The sequence below is a fragment of the Chiloscyllium plagiosum genome, chromosome 28, assembly GCF_004010195.1.
Source record: "Chiloscyllium plagiosum isolate BGI_BamShark_2017 chromosome 28, ASM401019v2, whole genome shotgun sequence".
Taxonomy (NCBI): Eukaryota; Metazoa; Chordata; class Chondrichthyes; order Orectolobiformes; family Hemiscylliidae; genus Chiloscyllium; species Chiloscyllium plagiosum.
This window is the reverse complement of record NC_057737.1, coordinates 39,468,932-39,488,153: the sequence shown is the minus strand read 5'-3', so window position 1 is coordinate 39,488,153 and position 19,222 is coordinate 39,468,932. Positions and strand designations below refer to the sequence as shown.

General features: G+C 42.4%; 2 protein-coding genes across 2 annotated transcripts in view; one reads left to right on the top strand and one right to left on the bottom strand.

The window, feature by feature from the left end:
* Positions 1-5,150, bottom strand: part of LOC122564123 (E3 ubiquitin-protein ligase TRIM50-like) — a 32,324-nt gene extending 27,174 nt beyond the window's left edge. The window contains exon 1 of the mRNA XM_043718723.1: positions 4,195-5,150. Coding sequence (XP_043574658.1) covers positions 4,195-4,704 — 510 coding nt within the window. The 5' untranslated portion in view covers positions 4,705-5,150. The remainder of the gene's footprint in view (positions 1-4,194) is intronic.
* Positions 5,151-13,190: 8,040 nt separating this feature from the next.
* Positions 13,191-19,222, top strand: part of nsun5 (NOP2/Sun RNA methyltransferase 5) — a 25,986-nt gene continuing 19,954 nt past the window's right edge. Inside the window, exons 1-3 of the mRNA XM_043718724.1 lie at positions 13,191-13,322; positions 13,760-13,882; positions 14,735-14,906. Of these exons, the coding sequence (XP_043574659.1) occupies positions 13,230-13,322; positions 13,760-13,882; positions 14,735-14,906 (388 nt within the window). The 5' untranslated portion in view covers positions 13,191-13,229. The remainder of the gene's footprint in view (positions 13,323-13,759; positions 13,883-14,734; positions 14,907-19,222) is intronic.

Sequence of the window (19,222 nt, the reverse complement as noted above, 5' to 3'; positions counted from 1 at the left end):
CTGCTGTGATAAATCAGAAGTTTAAACAAGTTAAAAATAAATGCAATGTATGAACCAACATTAATATACAATTAACTTGCAACATAATTTGCATGGACTAGTTAGAAGCTGTGTATGAAAGCTTTCAAGTGGGAAACAATTGTTAAGCAGGTGACAGAGAGGTTTGCGAGGGAAAGATGGGAGGTGGACACAAAGTAGGAGCCCACAGCATTGGAGGAGGTTGGGAGTGGATGCAGAACTTCCCTTAAGAAAATCACTGTTTACATTTTCAAAATATATAGGGTTTGCATTCGTAATGCCCGCTCATACCAATGTCACTATTTGAACAGACAGCAAGTACTGCTGTTGTTTATCCAATAACAGTCCCTTTTGCCTGGCAGCATCATCCCTTTTGTCACTTAATCTTGCCTTACATCTTATCACAGACCTTCCTTCCTGTTCTTTAACCCCTTGCACCCTGCACTTGATTCAAACTGCTGCATCTCCAACTCCTTCCAGTTCTGATGAACTTCTCCACCACACAGGGTACCTTTCCCTGCAACTGCAAGAGGTGCAACACCTGCCCCTACACCTCCCCTCTCACCTCCATCCAAAGCCCCATACAATCCTTCCACATCCAGCAGAGATTCACCTGCAATTCAACTAACTTGATCTATTGTATCTGTTGCTCCTCTGCTGCTCCTAATGTGGTCTCCTCTATATCAGGGAGGCCAAACGCAGATTCAGGGACCGGTTCAAGGAGCATCTGCACTCTGAACGCAATAACTAAGCCGGCCTTCCAGTTGCCATCCATTTTAATTCCCCCCACCCCACCCCTGGCGACATGTCTATCCTTGGCCTCCTCCACTGTCACAGTGAGGCCAAACGGAAACTGGAGGAACAACTGAAGCTGACAGCCTAATGGCCTCAACAGTGATTTCACCAATTTCAAAATCCCTCTACCCCCAGCCTTATCCCATGTCCAGCTCTTCTCCTCACCTTCCTGACCTGTCTTAACCTGCCCATCTTCCTACCCACCTGTACGCTCCATCCTTCCCACTAACCAATCAAAATAACCCTATATTCCTGCTCCTCGGACGCTGTCTGACCTGCCATTCTTCGTCTACTGACTGATGAAAACACTAACTTGAAATGTTGACTGCTTCCCACTCTTTCAATGCTACCTGACCTCAGTGCTTGGAACTATTTTAAGTTTCTTATAATTTATTATTGTTAAAAGCACTCAAGAAACCTAAAGCTGGTTTCAAGTCATAGAGATGTACAGCATGGAAACAGACCCTTCGGTCCAACCCGTCCATGCCGACCCAGATATCCCAACCCAATCCAGTCCCACCTGCCAGCACCCGGCCCATATCCCTCTAAGCCCTTCCTATTCATATACCCATCCAAATGCCTCTTAAATGTTGCAATTGTACCAGCCTCCACCACTTCTGGCAACTCATTCCATTCACGTACCACCCTCTGTGTGCAGTAATCTGGCTTTTGATAGAATGTAGAAGGAAGCAGTCATGACCACTAATCTTCAAAATTTCAATTGCATAAGTGATAATTAGTTCATGACACAGTAGCTAGAATTGCAAGGAAAGGTAAGTAGAATAAACAGGGAAGTTCTAACAAAAAACAAAAACGTGTGGCTGTGAGGATATAGCAGCTCCAGAAATTGAGCACAAAATATAGTAGGTAATTATTATTTTAAAAAAGAAAACTTCTAACCTTTGGAGATGGTGTTGATGTTAAATCCTCCAATTGACAATATAAATAAATTATATTTTAAATATTAAATAATCAGAACTACATCCAGCCAAAACGTTGTGCAGCAAATTTACTAAGAAACAGTCTACGTTCAAGTCAAGCAATGAATTCCTTTGCTGGAACAAAGCTGTCATTCTTGTTTTTGAGTTACAAAAGCATAGTTCTTATTGTGAAGAGCTAATGTAAACATTCAGTAAATCTCCACAGATAAATCTTCTCTATTAAGTTGTTATTTCTACATAATTGTTAATAAGCATTACATTCCACAATTACAAATTCACTGAAACATTGGACTTAGGTTTAAAAGTTATGAAGTTGTAAAAGGCATCACCTTATGTGTCATTTTAAAGATTAATCTTTCAAGGCAGAAACAAAAACAGAAGTTGCTGGAAAAGCCCAACAGCTCTGGAAGCATCTGTGAACAGAAATCAGAGTTTACGTTTTGGGCCCGGTGACCCTTCCTTTGAACTCCAGACCAGTTTATAAAGAGATATTGATAAGTTAAACAAGAGGGCAAAAAAAGTTGGCAAAGGGAGTATAATGTGGGAAAATTAGAAGTTGTTCACTTTGGAAGGGAGAACACAAGAACAGCATTATTTAAATGGAGAAAAACTGCAGAAAGCTACAAAACAAAGGGGACTTGGGAAACTCATGCACAAAACACAGAAAAGCTGGCACACAGGCACAGCAGCTAATCAGGGAGGCTAATGGAATGCTGGCCCTTATTTCAAGGGGGCTGGACCATAAGAAAGAATACGGAAGTCTTACTGCAATTGTACAAAGTGCTGGTGAGATCACATCTGGAGTACTGCAAACAGTTTTGGTCCTTTGATTTAAGAAAATATTTTATTTCATTGGAGGCAGTTCAGAGAAGGTTCATTAAGATGAATCTCGATACAGCGGTTGCCTTATAAGCAAAGATTTAAAAGGTTGGACTCTACTCATTGAAATTTAGAACAATGAGAGATGATCTCATTGAAACAATAGATTCTAAAGGGTCTTGACTGGGTAAATGCTGAGATAATATTTCTACTTAAGGGGAGTCTAGGACCAGAGAGCACAGTCTCAGAATTAAGGGTGTCAATTTAAAACTGAGACAAGGAGGAATTTCTTCACTCAGAAGATTCAGAGTCTTTGGAATTTCTTGCCACAGAGAGCTGTGGGGGAAGAGTCCTTGTGTATATTTAAGGCTGATTGGATTCTTGATCAGTCAACAGTAATAGGAAAGTGGACATGAAGAATGTTAGATCAGCCATGATCCTACCGAATGGTGGAGCAGGCTGAATAGTCTACTCCTGTTCCTATATCTTATGGTCTTATTAGGATATGAGTGTTGATATTAGCGGTGAGGCCTTGCGTATGTTTAAAGCTGAGATAGATAGATCCCTGATTAGTTGTGGAATCATGGGTTCTGGTGAAAAGTCAGATAAGTGGTCCTGAGAAATGTTGGATCAACCAGGATCCTACTGAATGGCAGAGATGTTTGAAGGGCCAAACTGCTTACTGCTATTCCTGTTGCACATGCCTAATGGTCCGAAATCTGTGATTCTTCAACTGTATGAGTTCACTGCAATGCTGTTTCTGTACATGCACATTCATTACTCCTCCAAACAGGGGTGTTATGCAGCATTTCTGGAGATGGTGTTGCTGTAAAATCTTCCAACTGAAACCTCCACTTGCAGTGATAAGGTCTTCCAGTCAATTTTCGACCCTCAAACTTTGATAAGAAGGCTTTCAGAAAAAAAGAGAAGGAAGGCATAGGCTGTTACTCAGTCCACATTATCTCTAACTCTGTGTGCAAACCCAAAACTATTTATTTCACTGACAAAGCCCGGTCATGTGACCTTTCTCTGAAGGAGTTGCAGATTCAATGATTCCCGATGGGCAGCTTGTGTTCTTCGCAAATGCAACATTTTACCCTGCTGCAGCCTGTCTACTTTGTTTTGCAATGTGTTCTTTCCAAAAAAAAACAAAATATACATGCATTTCCAGTCAATGATATTCTAAATTAATATTTCACATAACACATACTCAGGACCCTATATTCCCATTCAGCACTGTTCAAGCTCATAGCATTAGGTCATGGAATCATCAATACAAATTGAGATAAAAGATTACAGGTCACGTGCAAGCGAGGTCCATTGTGGACCCTGGCCCACTACTTTCAAACACTAAGATATTTTAAAATTTCTTTCTTCACTTAATGGTAAACAAGCCAAGCTTGATCGTTAAACTGGTAACAATCTGCTTCAGCCTTTGCCATGAATCTCTGATGTTGTGAGGGAATATGACAACTGATTTTGCAAATTACTTTTGTGGCTTTAACCATTTGTGCTGTACTCTATGCATTAGTTTTCACATAAATGTCAACAATGAATCTTGTGAAATCTGCAATTTGAGTGCTAACAGGTAGAAAGTGAATACAATGATAATGACCCTTACCTTCATTCTCTCATACACACTTGAGAGTGGTGTTATTTTATGTTGCTTGTGCTGTCCGATGATTCCACAGAGCCCACATATTATCTGCTGGTCGTTCTCACAGTACAGGCTCAATGGGTTGTGATGATCCCTGCAGGTTTCCTGATCACTGCTGGACCCATTCATTACCATCAGGGTGTCAATGACACGAGCCAGAGAGACATTGGGAGAGGAGCTTCTGCTGTCCACAGCCTTTCGACACACAGGACAAGTGAAACAACTGGCCAGATTTCCAGAAAGGGAGTGGATGCAATTCTTACAATAGCTGTGACCACATTGCAGCATCAAGGGCTGCTTGAAGACCTCCAGACAGATGGGACACAGGAGATTGTCCTCCAGGCATTGAAAATTCTGCCTTGCAGCCATGGTTAAACTTCCACTGTAATCACCCTCTCCTTGTGTTGACTCGGCTGCAGCCCTTATCTGTGTTCCTGCAGGATGGGGGGAGGTACCTTTGGGCACCATAATCATATGATCTTGTTTTCATTCAAACTGCTTTTTTTACATTGTAGATTCCAGCACAATTAGGTCACTACAGTGCCTGTCTTTGAAATGTTCAACTCTCTTCATTTTTGCTATTACCTCCTTTCTCTCTATTCTAAATTTTCTCTCTGAAACATAATTGCAATTCTATAGGTAGTGGCTGCTTTCTGACACCTCATGTCACAAACTTAAGAGTTTAGTGTTATTTCTTTATTTTATTAGGCATCCCTATGTACTACAGAGTACCTTTCGCTATTCAACATCTACTTCTGTAGTTTTATTGCTGTCACTGGCTGATGCTAACACACGTTTTGCTGTGGTAAGTCTCACTCCAGACATGTGGCTACATTAAATGAGGCTGGCATGATCTTCAGTGCATTGCTGAGTGAGGGCTATTGTAGGAACTTCTTCACTGGATGACACATTAAATCTGTGAGGCCTGTCTGCCCTCACAGCAGGATATAACAGATCCCACAGTTCTACTCAAAGTGACATCTCAATATCCTCACTGGCACAGATTAGCCTTTAGTTAATACTTAGCCCTGAACCACCACCTAAACGAGTTATTTATTTAATTGCAATTTATGGGGAGCTTGCTGTGCATTTTCTACCTGACAACAATGGCAATGCTTCTTCTTTATCTGTAAAGCAAGACGTTCTGAGTTTGGGAATGACACGATGTAAGTTAATTTTCTTTTTTACTAGAAATTGTGATCATTCACAAAAACACCAAGATATGCATCATGCATTTGGATTGATTGCAGTACAAAATTGTGGAGCAGTGAACTGGTTTATTTTGTACAAAGTTTATGAATAAACAGAAGCCATTTTTCACGAGTTTAACTCCATGGTAATGTTTAAACAAACAATAAGAGGACAGTCACTTCTCGGAGTCTTGTTAGACAAATAAGTGCTGAAGAACTAGAGCAAATGGTCCGTGCAACTTAACCCCTTAGCAACCTATATACACCCAATACACATGACAATAAATAAATCAAATCAAAATAATTCATATCTCCTGGGAGAGACAAAAAGCCAATACTCAATTTTGGAAATGTCCTTTCTGACCCTTGAGCCAGGGACAGGAGATACAGAGCAGAAGGGAAGAGAGGAAGAAGAGGAGAAAGGTAGGTGTTAAGGAGAACTGAGAAATGGCAAAAGGAAGAGAATATGGGAGTGAAGTAGTGAGAAGGAAAATGGATGAGAAGGAGTTGGGAATAGGGAGAGAAAGTTCCAAGGATGGGATGAAACATAAGTGAGTGGAAAGAGCTTAAGTACCGAAAATAATTCAGCATGATAAAATTCTCTCATTGTGAGGGTAGGAGGTAGGCTGGAAAGCATTCTCTCAGCAGAGGGCTGGGAAGGGACCAAGGAGGAGAGGATGACAGGAAGCCTAGCTATTAATCTCACTGAGGAGGGGAATTGAGAAAAGGGCTTGGGACCAATTATATTGCAACATTGTGCAGACTGGCAAGAGCTTAAAGGACAGAGGGCCTCAGCCGAGTTAGAAATTAGCCACATTTGTCTGACTGCCCCAACACACTGAACCAGTGTAGGCAATTGTTGGGCGTGCAGTAAGTTTGGCCAATTATATACAGGGAAGGTTGAAGCTATTGTCTTGCCACAAACCAGATTCCTTATCCAGATGCTTCATCTCTCTCCATGGCCATTGTCTAAACCAAAGTAAAACTAATCACAATATTGGAGTGCTATTTGACTCTGAGGTGAGCATCCAACCTCAAGTACTCTCTATCATAAGATCATTTACTTTCACCTATACAATATCACCAATTCCATCCCAATATTAGTTTATCTGCTGCTGAAACCTTCATATAGTTTGACATTAAAGACACTTCATGAAGCAGTGAAATAATCCCACAGCATCATAGTCTGCTCTCTCATTAGATACCCCTACTACTTATGGTGAATTTAATCTAAGGGTAACCACACCTCAGGCAGGGTTAAATTGAGAAGGCACTGCTATTAGCTGAATCTGTACTTTTAACATCGCTTTGTATTGTAGACTAGTCGACTGAGCTAAGTACGTTAACTAATAACTTGTGCGTTACAGCTAAATTTAACTATTCCAATGCACCTTTGGCCAGCCTCCCATAAGATACAGGAGCAGAATGAGGCCATTTGGCCCATCGAGTCTGCTTCACCATTCGGTCAAGGCTGAAATATTTGTCAACTGCATGCCTTCTCCCCGTAATCTTTGATCCTCTTACTAATCAAGAAATCTCTCATATTGTACTCGCTGTAAGATTCAGATCATCCAAATCTCTGCAGTCTGTATCCTAACTAACATCAAGTCCCATTCACCCATCACCCCTGTCTTGGTGATGCAAGCTCCTGGTTCAGCAGCCTTGTTTTCAAATCATGGTGTAGCACCACCCATCTCAGTATCTGCAATGTTTTCAAGCCACAACCATCCCTAACCAGCTGGGAACAATGTTCTCCTTCAAATCTGGCCTCTCCCACATCCCTGATTTTAATTACTTCATCAGTGTTGCACATGCTTATCACTTCCGGTCGCTTAACCTTTTAGCATTCCCACCTGAACTTTTGCCTCTCATATTTCTCATTTAAGACGCTCCTTAAAGATTACTTCTTTTACCAAACTTTTAGTCAGCAGTCTAACTTCTGTGCTGACTCTGATCTCCAACATCTGCAGTCCTAAGTTTTTCAATTTATGTTGAGAGACAGCTAGGTTTTACATTGGAGGCTCTGATCAGGTATTAAAGAAACGTCTGAGCTCTGATGAAGAGTCATCTATACTCAAAATGTTAGCTTGCTCTCTCTCCATGAATGCTGTTTGACCCACTATGATTTCCGTACAGATTCCAGCATCTGCAGTACTTTGTTCCTAACTTCTATCAATCATTGTCAGAAGGTGTTGCACTGGAAAAGCACAGCAGGTCAGGCAGCATCCGAGGAGCAGGAGAGTTGACCTTTCAGGCATAAACCCTTCATGAGGAATATGTGTGTGTGTGTGGTGGTGATGATGTTGGGGGGGATGGGGGGTGCATCCAAGGCCCCAAAGGATCTTTCCACATCCAGCAGAGATTTTCCTGCACACCCAAACACTTCAGCTACTTTGTCTGTTGCTCTCGATGTGGTCTCCTCTACATTGGGGAGACAGGATGCCAACTTGCGGAATGTTTCAGGGAACATCTCTGGGACACACGCACTAAACAATCCTGTGGCTGAACACTCCAACTCCTACTCCCACTTCCCTTTGGCCAAGGACATGCAAGTCCTGGGCATCCTCAACAGCCAAATGCGAGCCATCCAACGTCTGGAGGAGGAATGCCTCATCTTCTGCCTTGGGACCTTCCAACCACACAGGATCAATGTCAATGTCACTAGTTTACTCATCTCCGCTCCCCCACCTTATCCCAGATCCAACCTTCCAATTCGGCACCACTCTCTGAACTGCTCTACCTCTCCATCTTCCTTCCCACCTATCGCCTCCACCCTCCGCTCCAACCTATCGGCATCACCCCCACTTTCATCTAACTATTGCATTCCTAGGCACCTTCCCCCGAGCCTCATCCCTCTCCCATTTACCTCTCAGACCCCTGGGGGCATCCCTCCACATTCATGGCGAAGGGCTTATGCCCGAAGTGTCGTCTCTCCTGCTCCTCGGATGCTGCCTGACCTGCTGTGCTTTTCCAGCGCCACACTTTTTGACTCTGATCTCCATTATATGCGGTCCTCACGTTCTTCTATCAATCATTGTCAAATTATATTTGAGATTGCTCCTGCAAAGTGTCTTGAAATATTCTATTGTATTAAAGGTGTTACATGTATGCAAGCTTTTGTTGGCACTTCTACATTTCTAAAAACAGAATCACTTACCACCTTTAAAATATGCTATATAATACTTTGTTCAGTAGATTAGGTTAGGTTCCCTACAGTGTGGAAACAGGCCCTTTGGTCCAACAAGTCCACATCGACACTCCGAAGAGCAACCCACCCAGACCCATTCCCCTACATTTACCCCTGCACCTAATATACAGGCAATTTAGCATGGCCAATTCACCTAACCTGCACATCTTTGGATTGTGGGAGGAAACCGGAGCACCTGGAGGAAACCCACGCAATGTGCAAACTCCACACAGACAGTTGCCCGAGGCAGGAATTGAACCCGGGTTCCTGGCGCTGTGAGGCAGCAGTGCTGACCACTGAGCCACCATGCCGCCCCTAACATGGCAGTTAAGATGTACCTTTGTTTAATACCTTATCTGAAGTTCCAATGTACAATTTAACTGTGTCATAACATAAATTTTAAAAATAGGAGGATCCTAGTTAAATTCTGGAGGTCAGAGTCAGCACAGATGGGAGCCAAAACATACAGTAAACTTAAGATACTGAATCTCTGACAATACGCAAGATAAATGGATGTGAATTACACCCATAATTGTAATACTTTCCGCAGCAGGACAATCCAGGTTGTCTACTTTAACTGTTGCACGACATATTGTACTCCAATCTTTTATTTCCATCAACCATTATCATCTGATCAATTCAAGCATTCATTTATTTCTTGTCATCATAGATAGCTTCAGTTCTGAAACAAAATAATTAGTACAGATTAACATGATGTGACTGGATCTATTTAAGGAGCACCACTGTGGCTCAGTGGTTAGCACTGCTGCCTCAGAGCGCCAGGGACCCGAGTTTGATTCCAGCCTTGGGCGACTATCTGTGTGGAATTTGCACATTCTCCCCCTCTCTGCGTAGGTTTCCTCCCACAGTCCAAAAGTGTGCAGTTTAGGTGAATTGGCTATACTAGATTGCCCATAGCGTTCAGGGATGTGTAGGTTAAGTGCATTAGTCAGGGGTAAATACAAGGTAGGGGGAATGGGTCTGGGTGGGTTACTCTTCGATATGTCAGTGTGGATTTGTTGGGCTGAAGGGCCTGTTTCCACACTGTAGGGATTATATTAAAAAAAAGTATTACAGAACTATTTATTGCATGGGACCTCCCTAGTTCCTTAAATAGATCCAGTCATATCATATTAATGTGTACCTGGCCAACAATGTTCATGTGATTGGTGGAGACATCACCTCTGAGACGTGCACTTTACAGGTGTGTTTTTAAATTTCTAGAACTATTTTTATAAAGCACCACTGTTTTTCACCTTGCTGAAGCAATTGTTATAAACCCCAAATGATGTGCAGCTTGTCCAACAATAATAACTAGCGTTTAGCATCTTTAATGTCATAAAATGCCAGAAGGCATTTCAGAGAAGCCACATTAGGAGTCAAATAGGCAACAGTCCAAACATTTGATTGAGGGAGGTTTGAAGGAGAATCTTAAAGGAGCAAAGAGAAATGGAGAGATTTCCAGCGTTAGAATCTTGGTGAAGCCAAAGATACAAGCAGCAATGCTGAAACAAGTAATATATGGGATGCTCAAGAGGCCAAAGTTAGATAGGGACAGATATCTGAGGATTATGGCCTGCAGGAGATTGCAGGAATAGGATAGTGGAAGACTATGGAGGGATTTGAAAATAAGGACGGGAAGTTTTAAGTTGAGGCATTGCTTAATTGGGGATCAGTGTAGATCGAAGAGCTTCTGTGCAGAAAATCCATCAAATTCAGCACCGCCTTCCGAATCCATCGAATTCAGCTTCCTAACCTGCAATCTTCTTCCTGACCTCTCCGCCCTCACCCCAGTCTGACCTATCACCCTCACCTTGACCTCTTTCCACCTATCACATTTCCGACGCCCCTCCCCCAAGTCCCTCCTCCCTACCTTTTATCTTAGCCTGCTGGACAAACTTTCCTCATTCCTGAAGAAGGGCTTATGCCCGAAACGTCGATTCTCCTGTTCCCTGGATGCTGCCTGACCTGCTGTGCTTTTCCAGCAACACATTTTCAGATCAGTGTAGATCAATGAGCTCAGGCATAGACATATGGAATAATATGGATTAGGGATAGTCAACATGGCTTTGTGTGTGGGAAATCATGTCTCACAAACTTGATTAAGTTTTTTGAAGAGGTGACCGAGAAGCTAGATGAAGGCAGTGCAGTAGGCATTGTCTGCGTGGACTTTAGCAGACCTTTGAATAGCTTCCGCATGATAGACTGGTTAATAAAATTAGATCACATGGGATCCAGGGAGAGCTAACCAATTGGTTACAAAATTGGCTTGACTGTACAAAACAGAGGGTGGTGGTAGAGGATTATTGTTCAGACTGAAGGCTTGTGACCAGCGGTGTGCCACAAGGATCAGTGCTTGGTCCACTCTTGTTTATCATGTACACAAACAATTTAGATGAGAATATAGGAGGCATGGTTATTTAGTTTGCGAATGACACAAAAATTGATGGTATGGTGGACAGTGAAGAAGGTTATCTATGAGTTCAATGGATCCTGATCAACTGGGCCAGGAAGCCAAGGAATGGCAGATGGAGTTTAATTTAGATAAACGCAAGGTGTTGCATTTTGATAAGACAAATCAGGGCAGCACTTACACAGTTAATGGTAGGGCCCTGGGGAATGTTGTCGAAAAGAGAGATCTGGGGTGCAGGTACATATTTGCTTGAAAGTGTTGTCACAGCTAGATCGGGTGGTGAAGAAGGCATTTAGCACACTTGCCTTCAATGGCCAGAGCAATGAGTACCGGAAATGTCATATTACAGCTCCAAAAGACACCGGTAAGGCCACATTTGGAGTACTGCCTACAATTCTGGTCTCCTTGCTCTAGGAAGATTGTTATTAAACTGGAAAGGGTGCAAAAAAGATGTACAAGGCTGTTACTGTGACTGGAGGATTTTGAGTTTTAAGGAGAGGCTAGAAAGACTGGGACTTTTTTCCCTGGACTGTAAGAGACTGAGGGGTGGCCTTATACAGGTTTATAAAGTCAAGAGGGGAATAGATAACATGAATAGCCAAGTTGTTTTCCTTAGGATAGGGGAGTCCAAAACCTATAGGGCATAGGTTAAAATGAGAGGGGAAAGATTTAAAAGGGATCTGAGGAGCAACTTTTGCATGCACAAGGTGGTGTATATATAGAACAAGCTGCTCGAGGAAATGGTAGAGGTGAGTACAATGTGACAGCCACCTGATGAATGAGCAGCACTCTGAAAGCTTATACTTCCAAATAAACCTATTGGACTATACCTTGGTGTTGTGATTTTTAATCTTATTACACCATTTAAGACATTTGGACAGGTACATTGATAGAAAAGGTTTACAGGGATATGGGTCAAATGCAGGCAAGTTGTATTAATTCAGTTTAGGAAACCTGGTCTGCATGCATGAGTTGGGCCAAAGTGTCTGTTTCTACCTTGCATGGCGTTATGCAAGACCAGCCAAGACTGAGTGAAATAGTTGAGTCTACAGTTAATAAAGACATAAACAAGAGTGTCAGCAACAGATGAGCCGAGATGTGTGAAACAGGAAGATGCAGCTATGTTGAGTGGCTGAATGGTTAGCACTGCTAACACACAGTGCCAGGGACCCAGATTTCATTGAACTCTCAGGCAACTGTCTGTGTGAAGTTTGCATCTTCTCCCTGTGTCTCTGTGAATCCCCTCCAGGTGCTCTGTTTTTTATTTCCCCCAAGTCCAAAGACATGCAGTTTAGGTAGATAGGTTATGCTAAATTGCCCATAATTACCAGGGATGTGCAGGCTAGATGGAATCGCTATGATCAAACATAGGGTTACAGGATTGGGGTAGGCAGGTGGATCTGGGTGGGATGGTCTTGTGACGGTTGGTGTGGGCTCAATGGTCTGTTTCCATACTGTAGAGATTCTTTTTTTTTGGAGGGAGACCTCTTGTTTATTTTTTTTCTCAACACTCCAGTTTTTTTTTCTTTTTTTCCCTTTAACCCCCACACTACCACCTAAGTGCGGTAGTGCCTATTTTTACTGTAGGGATTCTATGTGATCAGAAGGTCATTGTGGTGTGAAATACAACACCTGTCCAATTTGGTCTCAGACAGATGCCAAGGAGGGGAAAGGGGTTACTTAAGAAGGGAATTACATTTAATGCAGGGAAAGAAACGCAATGGTTTCAGTCTTCCGAATACCTCATTGGAAGAAATTTCTGCTCCTCCAGTACTAGATGTCAGATAAACAGGCTGTTGTTTCAGGAGACAATTGAGGGGTGAAGAGGGAAGATGGTGAGGTGGAGTTGGGCGCTGTTAGAATGCAGGAAAATACTGTTCTGTTGTTCGCTGTTGAATTGGCTTCTTTCTGTGCTGCACCACAATATTGCTGCCACCTTGTTATTGCGGAGTCAGTATTCCAGCATTGTTCCCCATCTATTTATCCCCCTCTCACACACACACACTGTATTTACTCTTGTTTCCAACATTAACGCCGTTTCCTTTCCGTTTTGAGATGTACCTCATCGCCAGGAACACGCCCCATCAACCTGCTGCCGTAAAGCGAACGCGCCGCTGTTTACGTCCTTGTCGCAAAGGGGCCGGGGAGAGCGGGAGGCGGGCGGTGACCTCTGCCCTGTGACCTCGAGCCCGGGGCCCGGGGGGTGACCATGGCTCTGTATGTGAAGGCGGCCGCCGTCCTGGGGCAGCTCGAGGGCAAACGGGGCTCGGTGAAAACCCTGGTTTATAACAGCGGCCACAAGGTGAGGGCGAGGGCAGCCGGACACATGGCCCTAGGACCCGGGAATAGGGCATCGCTTCATCCATAGCTCAGTACTAATGTAATGGTGACAATAAAGAACTGTTAACCCCCGGGAGGTGAAGCTCATGTTCAGGTCCATCCCCGTCAGAGAGAGAGTGAGAGAGTGAACAGCGTGTGGGTGACAGGAATTGACTTGTTTTAACCGTCTTTGGGGGTAATGGATGGCCAAACACTCATGGGGGGAGGGGAGAGATGGTTGGGCAGGGGGGAAATTTATCTTCTGAACTTGTCAAGGGATAGTGGGGGAGGAGATAAAAACATTGCCAGAATGTACTATCCCAACCAGTCATGGACCAAGAGAACTTGACAATGGAAAATAAAAGTAGGTGGGATGAATTGGGCAGAAATATTGTCACTTTTTTTTTCCCTGCTTTTCAGAACATTAAGCAGCTCTTTGCGCTGGTGTGTGAAACATTGAAGTACACATCTGTGTTGAACGAAATTATTACCACATCAGACTTGCTAAAGAAGGAGAAGAAGTTGCAGATGAATGTTGCCAAGGTATGACCATTCTTCTTGCTAAGTAGACATGTGCTTTCAGGGTGACTTCCTCTATCAGACTTCCCCTTTTAACTATCACCTACTAGGATATTCTCCTCAGGTTAAATGTCAAAAGCAAGAATGGTTACCTTGTGTAGACTTCTAAATTCGTTCCAGGCAATAATCTGCAACAGTAATTGGCATTGATTGGCACCAGTCACATTTCTTCCTAGGTAAAATAACATTAAAAAATTGGTTCTCCTTAATCGATGCTTTCTGGTTGTAGCTTTCTGTCTCCTGTTTTAGGAGCTGGACCTCTTGGGTGTTGTAAAGAAAGTTAATAAATGGTGAAATTTATTTGCATATAATTTGAAGGTAGATGTTTGTTCTGTGTAGTTTCTGGCTAATCTTCCTATTTTGGAATATTACTTTTGTTTATAAGTAAATGCCACAGTAGGCTAGTGATACGGGTTATCTGCTATCTGACGTGACAAACATATGGGGGAGGCAATCTTTGTATTCTCTTTTGGTGTCTGGTGATCCACAGCACAAGTTGAAGGCTTGGATTCCTAAAAGTTTTGGCGTACTTTCAGAAGCCTAAATTGACTAATGCATTGAAGGGGGAGGCCTGAACTTACCTAATTGCCCCATGACCGAAGGGAAGCCAGCAAGATATCGGAAAGTATTTTCACAGTCTGGGAGAGTGGGTTTGAGTTAGAAATAAGTCTTCATCGTAAGCAAGGAGAGGAGGATGATGTGCAGAGTGATGTATTTGAAGCTGTGAATGTTGTTCTGCCTGTGTGAAAATTATACAAATAAAATTGTTGATCTAGTCAGTTCTTTAAAAAGGGTACTTTGACTTTTGAAACACAGGTACTGGTGTATGACTTCCTGTTTGGGAAGGGCTTGAAATGTGGTGGCAGTTGGAAAGTACTGATCATGAAACATCGTTCCCAATTAAAATCAGCACTTGCCAGACTGAAGGTGAAAAGAAAAGTGAGCCGCAATGAGGATCTTATCGAAACAAAAGTTTCCAGTAAGGAAGGTATGGCTCCTGTCAAGTGGAAGGAAACGTACAGGCACTGCTTGTATTTATCACATCCTATTGTTTTTTTCAGAGCATCCTGTTACATTTCACAGCCACTTGATTTTTAAAGTATAATATGTGCAGTTTTGTTTGAGAATGTGGCAGTCACTTTATTTAGATGGCAGCCTAGAAATAACGAATGAGGAGTGTGACCGGTTACCTAGTCTTTCCTGGTGTTGGTTGAAAGAACAAATATCAGCAGTCATCATAGAACTGTTTTCTGCTCTTCATTGGGTCTCTTTCGGTCTTGAAACATCAATTACCAACAGGCTGGCAAGTCTCATTTAATGTCTCATCGAAACAAAGGCCCCCATTCCCTCAGGATTGTTCTGATTACATGCCATGTTTGGCATGGACTAAAACCTACAACCATGAACAACAACCGCCTGCATTTATATTGTGGCTTTAGTGTAATAGAAAGGCCAAAGGTGCATCATCAACAAAATATATGGTACTGGGCGACTTAAGGAGTTATTCAGGTAGAAGTGGGGAAAAAAACAACTTGATCAAAATGTCAGATTTTAAGGGGGAACTTTTTATAACAGGAAAGTGATGTAGAGTATTTGAAGAAATCCAAGAGCTTGGGGCCTAGGCAGCTTGATCACCAGAGATAGGGTGATTAAAATCAAAGATGCTTAAGAGGCCAAAACAGAAGAATTATCAGGAGATATCTGCTTGATATGTATTGCATAGACAATGACCATTGAGCCCAACCAAGCCATGCTGATGATTATGCTCCACTTGAGTCTCCTCCCATGTTCCTCATCTAAACCTTCAAAGTTACCCTTTAATCTCTCTCCCTCAAACACTGTTCCAGCTTCCTTTTAAATGCATGTACATGATTCACTTCAACAACGGCCAATGGTAATGAGTTCCAATATTCTTGGCATTCTTTGAGTAAAGTTTCTTCTCGATTCACTATTAGATTTCTTGGTGATTATCTCAGATTAATAATCTCTAGTTTACTCTTCCCCTCATTCTCTCTATTCACTCAATTAAAATTTCTCCAAGGTCACCCCCTCAGCCTCTGCACAAGTCAGAAAGCTACTTACTGAGCCCAAGTGTACATTGAATTGCTTCAAGATGCTGATGGAAGCAAATGTTTTCTGAGATATCTCAATTCTGCCACCTTGAGTGTTCCTGATTTTTTTTTGATACAATATATTTTTATTAAGAAAAAATAGATTTTTAAATATTACAACAAATACAAAGCAATGCAATTCAAAACAGCACAAAAATAGTACAAAACTAAACCCAAATAATAAAAAAAATTCCTCAACCCACTCTCCTATACGAATGTATAAACATATATAGAGAATAAAATTTAAAAAAATACCTAAACTAGCTATTTAACTAACTAAATAAATACCCAACAACAAACAACTAAATCGTCATAACTCAGCCCAGCCAAACAAAACACTCATACATTTACAGTTCCTCCTCCCTGGATATTAGACTCATGAAACACAATCATTACGGCTATATAAAAGCCCTTGTTAGTGTGGCAGATAAATCTATGTCCAGGTATTTCAAAAAGGGTTGCCAAGTCTTGTAAAAATTCTCAGTTTTGTGGTGTACCATATTTGTGAGAAAATACAGGGGAATATGCTCCATAACAAACTTCCACCAACCCGACAGGCCTGAGGGGTTTTCTGATATCCAACCTAGCAAGATATTCTTCCTTGCACAGAATGTTAGAATATTGAAAAGTTTTGCCTTATGCGAGTCTGCAGGAAATACAATGGGTAGACCCAAAAGGAGTGATATAGGGTCCTTCTCCACCCCTACACCTAAAATCCTTTCCATTGCACCCATTGCAATATGTTTGAAGCCTGTCACAAGACCAAAGACAATGGGTAGGAGTGCCCGTACAGACCTTGCACTTGGGACATGCTGATGATACCCCTGGTTTAAATTTTTACAAACGGTCTGGGGCAAAGTGGACCCTGTGGAGAATCTTCAACTGTAAAGCATGGGTCCTATTGCAAATTGATATCTTCCTTGCATTCTCCCAAATATCCTCCCATGCCACTGAAGAAACTTCAACACCCAGCTCTCTTTCCCACATCTTGCAGAGTCTATCAGACTCATCTGAGGTGGCACCCCCCAATTGGTGATATAGAGTACTGACAGAGAGTGTACTCTTAGCCCTTAGTATCCCTCTTTCTATGTCAGATTTGTAGGGATCAGTCAAAAGTGTGGTCTTTTTTTGAATAAAATCCCTAACTTGAAAAAAACGTAAGAGGTCTCTATTAGGTAACTTGTACTTCCATACTAACTGATCGAAGGTCATCATTGTATCTCCCTCAAATAAGTCACCCATGCAAGATATGCCCCAGCTGCCCAACGTTTAAATCCTGAATCTATCATACCTGGTTGAAAACTCGGCATACCCACTAAAGGTGTAAACAAAGATGGTTTGCCAATATTACCTTCCCTCTGCCGAATTGCCCTCCATGCTTTAACAGTATTGATGACTATTGGGTTATGGCAATATTCCCTAACTGTCCTCACTTTGTCCAAAAACAGCAAACTGGTAAGGGGGCACCTTGCCTGGGAGACTTAGATATCTAGCCATATTGAAAGAGGGTCCCCACAAACCCAATCATAAGTAGGTCAAAAGCGAGCTTAATTGGTAATTTTTAATGTCCGGAAGGTCTACTCCCCCCAATCTGTGAGGCAACTGCAGTTTGGCTAATTTAATGAGGGGCTGTTTACGGTGCCAGATAAAGGAGCTGAACCAACTGTTCAGTCTCCTGAGTGTTTGTTTATTGAAAATCAGGGGGAGCATCCGTCTAGGGTATAGCAAACGAGGGAGAATATTCATCTTAATAAGCGCTGTCTGACCCAACAATGAGACTGGAAGTGCCTCCCATCTTTGGAGATCTTGTTTAATTTTTTTCAAATAATTGAGTAAAATTGGCTTTGAACAGTCAATCCAGAACTGGAGTAATGAATATGCCCAAATACACAAAACCCCCCTGTGACCACCTAAATGGGAATCTATAGTCGCTCTCAAGAGCCAACTCTTTCGTAAGACCACCCATAGACATAGCCTCTGGTTAAGCAAAATTAATCTTATACCTTGAAAAAGCACCAAACGCGTGAATGCATTGTATCAGGCAAGGCACTGAGACTGCTGGATTTGTCAAGAAAATTAGAACATCATCTGCATACAGCGAGATCTTATGTAATTTTGACCCCACTTCTGGAGCTGATATATTGAGATCCCCACGAATGGCCTCTGCCAATGGTTCAATCACCAACGTAAAAAGTAATGGTGAAAGGGGACAGCCCTGCCAGCTGCCCCTAGAAATATTAAAATTGCTTGATCGTACCCCGTTGGTAATGACCGCAGCGGGAGGTACACTGTAGATAACCTTTATCCATCTTATGAAAACTTGGCCCAGACCAAACCGGTCTAGAGTATAGAAAAGGTACGGCCACTCAACTCGGTCAAATGCCTTCTCTGCATCTAAAGCAATCACCAGTCCCTGTATTGACTGCAGTTGGCATGCTTGAATTACGTTAAGCAGCCTCCTAACGTTATTGGAGGATCTGCGATCCTTGATTAGCCCGTCTGATCCTCTTTAATAATAGAGGGTAACACAGTCTCCAGCCTTAACGCAAGAGCCTTGGAGAGGATCTTAAAGTCCACATTTAAGAGCGAGATGGGCCTGTATGAAGCACAGTCTTCCAGTCTTATCCTTTTTTTAAGGATAAGTGAAATATTGGTCTCTCTCAGAGATGGTGGGAGACAAACATGACTGTATGAATCATTAAACATATTCAGCATCAGGCCTGACAATATACTTATAAATTCCTTATAGAATTCACTGGGAAATCCATCAGGACCGGGCGCCTTTCCACTCTGAAGCTGCCTCACAGCTTCCTGCACTTCTTGCTCTGATAATGGGGCATTGAGAAAGGACTGTTGTTCGGGAGTCACACGTGGGAGCTTCAGATCTCTAAAAAAGGATTCCATTTTGGCCTGCCCCTCCTCACAATTCTCAGACTGACATAATCTCTGGAACGCCACATTAACCTTTTAGAATCACATGTTAGGTTCCCAGACCCTTCCCTAATCGCTGTAATGGTTTGTGAGGCACTTCTCTTTCTGGCAAGGTATGCTAAGTATTTGCCTGGCTTGTCACCATGCTCGTATAACCTTTGCTTTGCAAAAGCCAGCTCCTCCTTTGCCGTCTGCGTTAGCACAGAATTTAGTGTAGACTGCAGTGCCGTAATCCTCTGTAGTTTGACCAACGAGGGTCTGT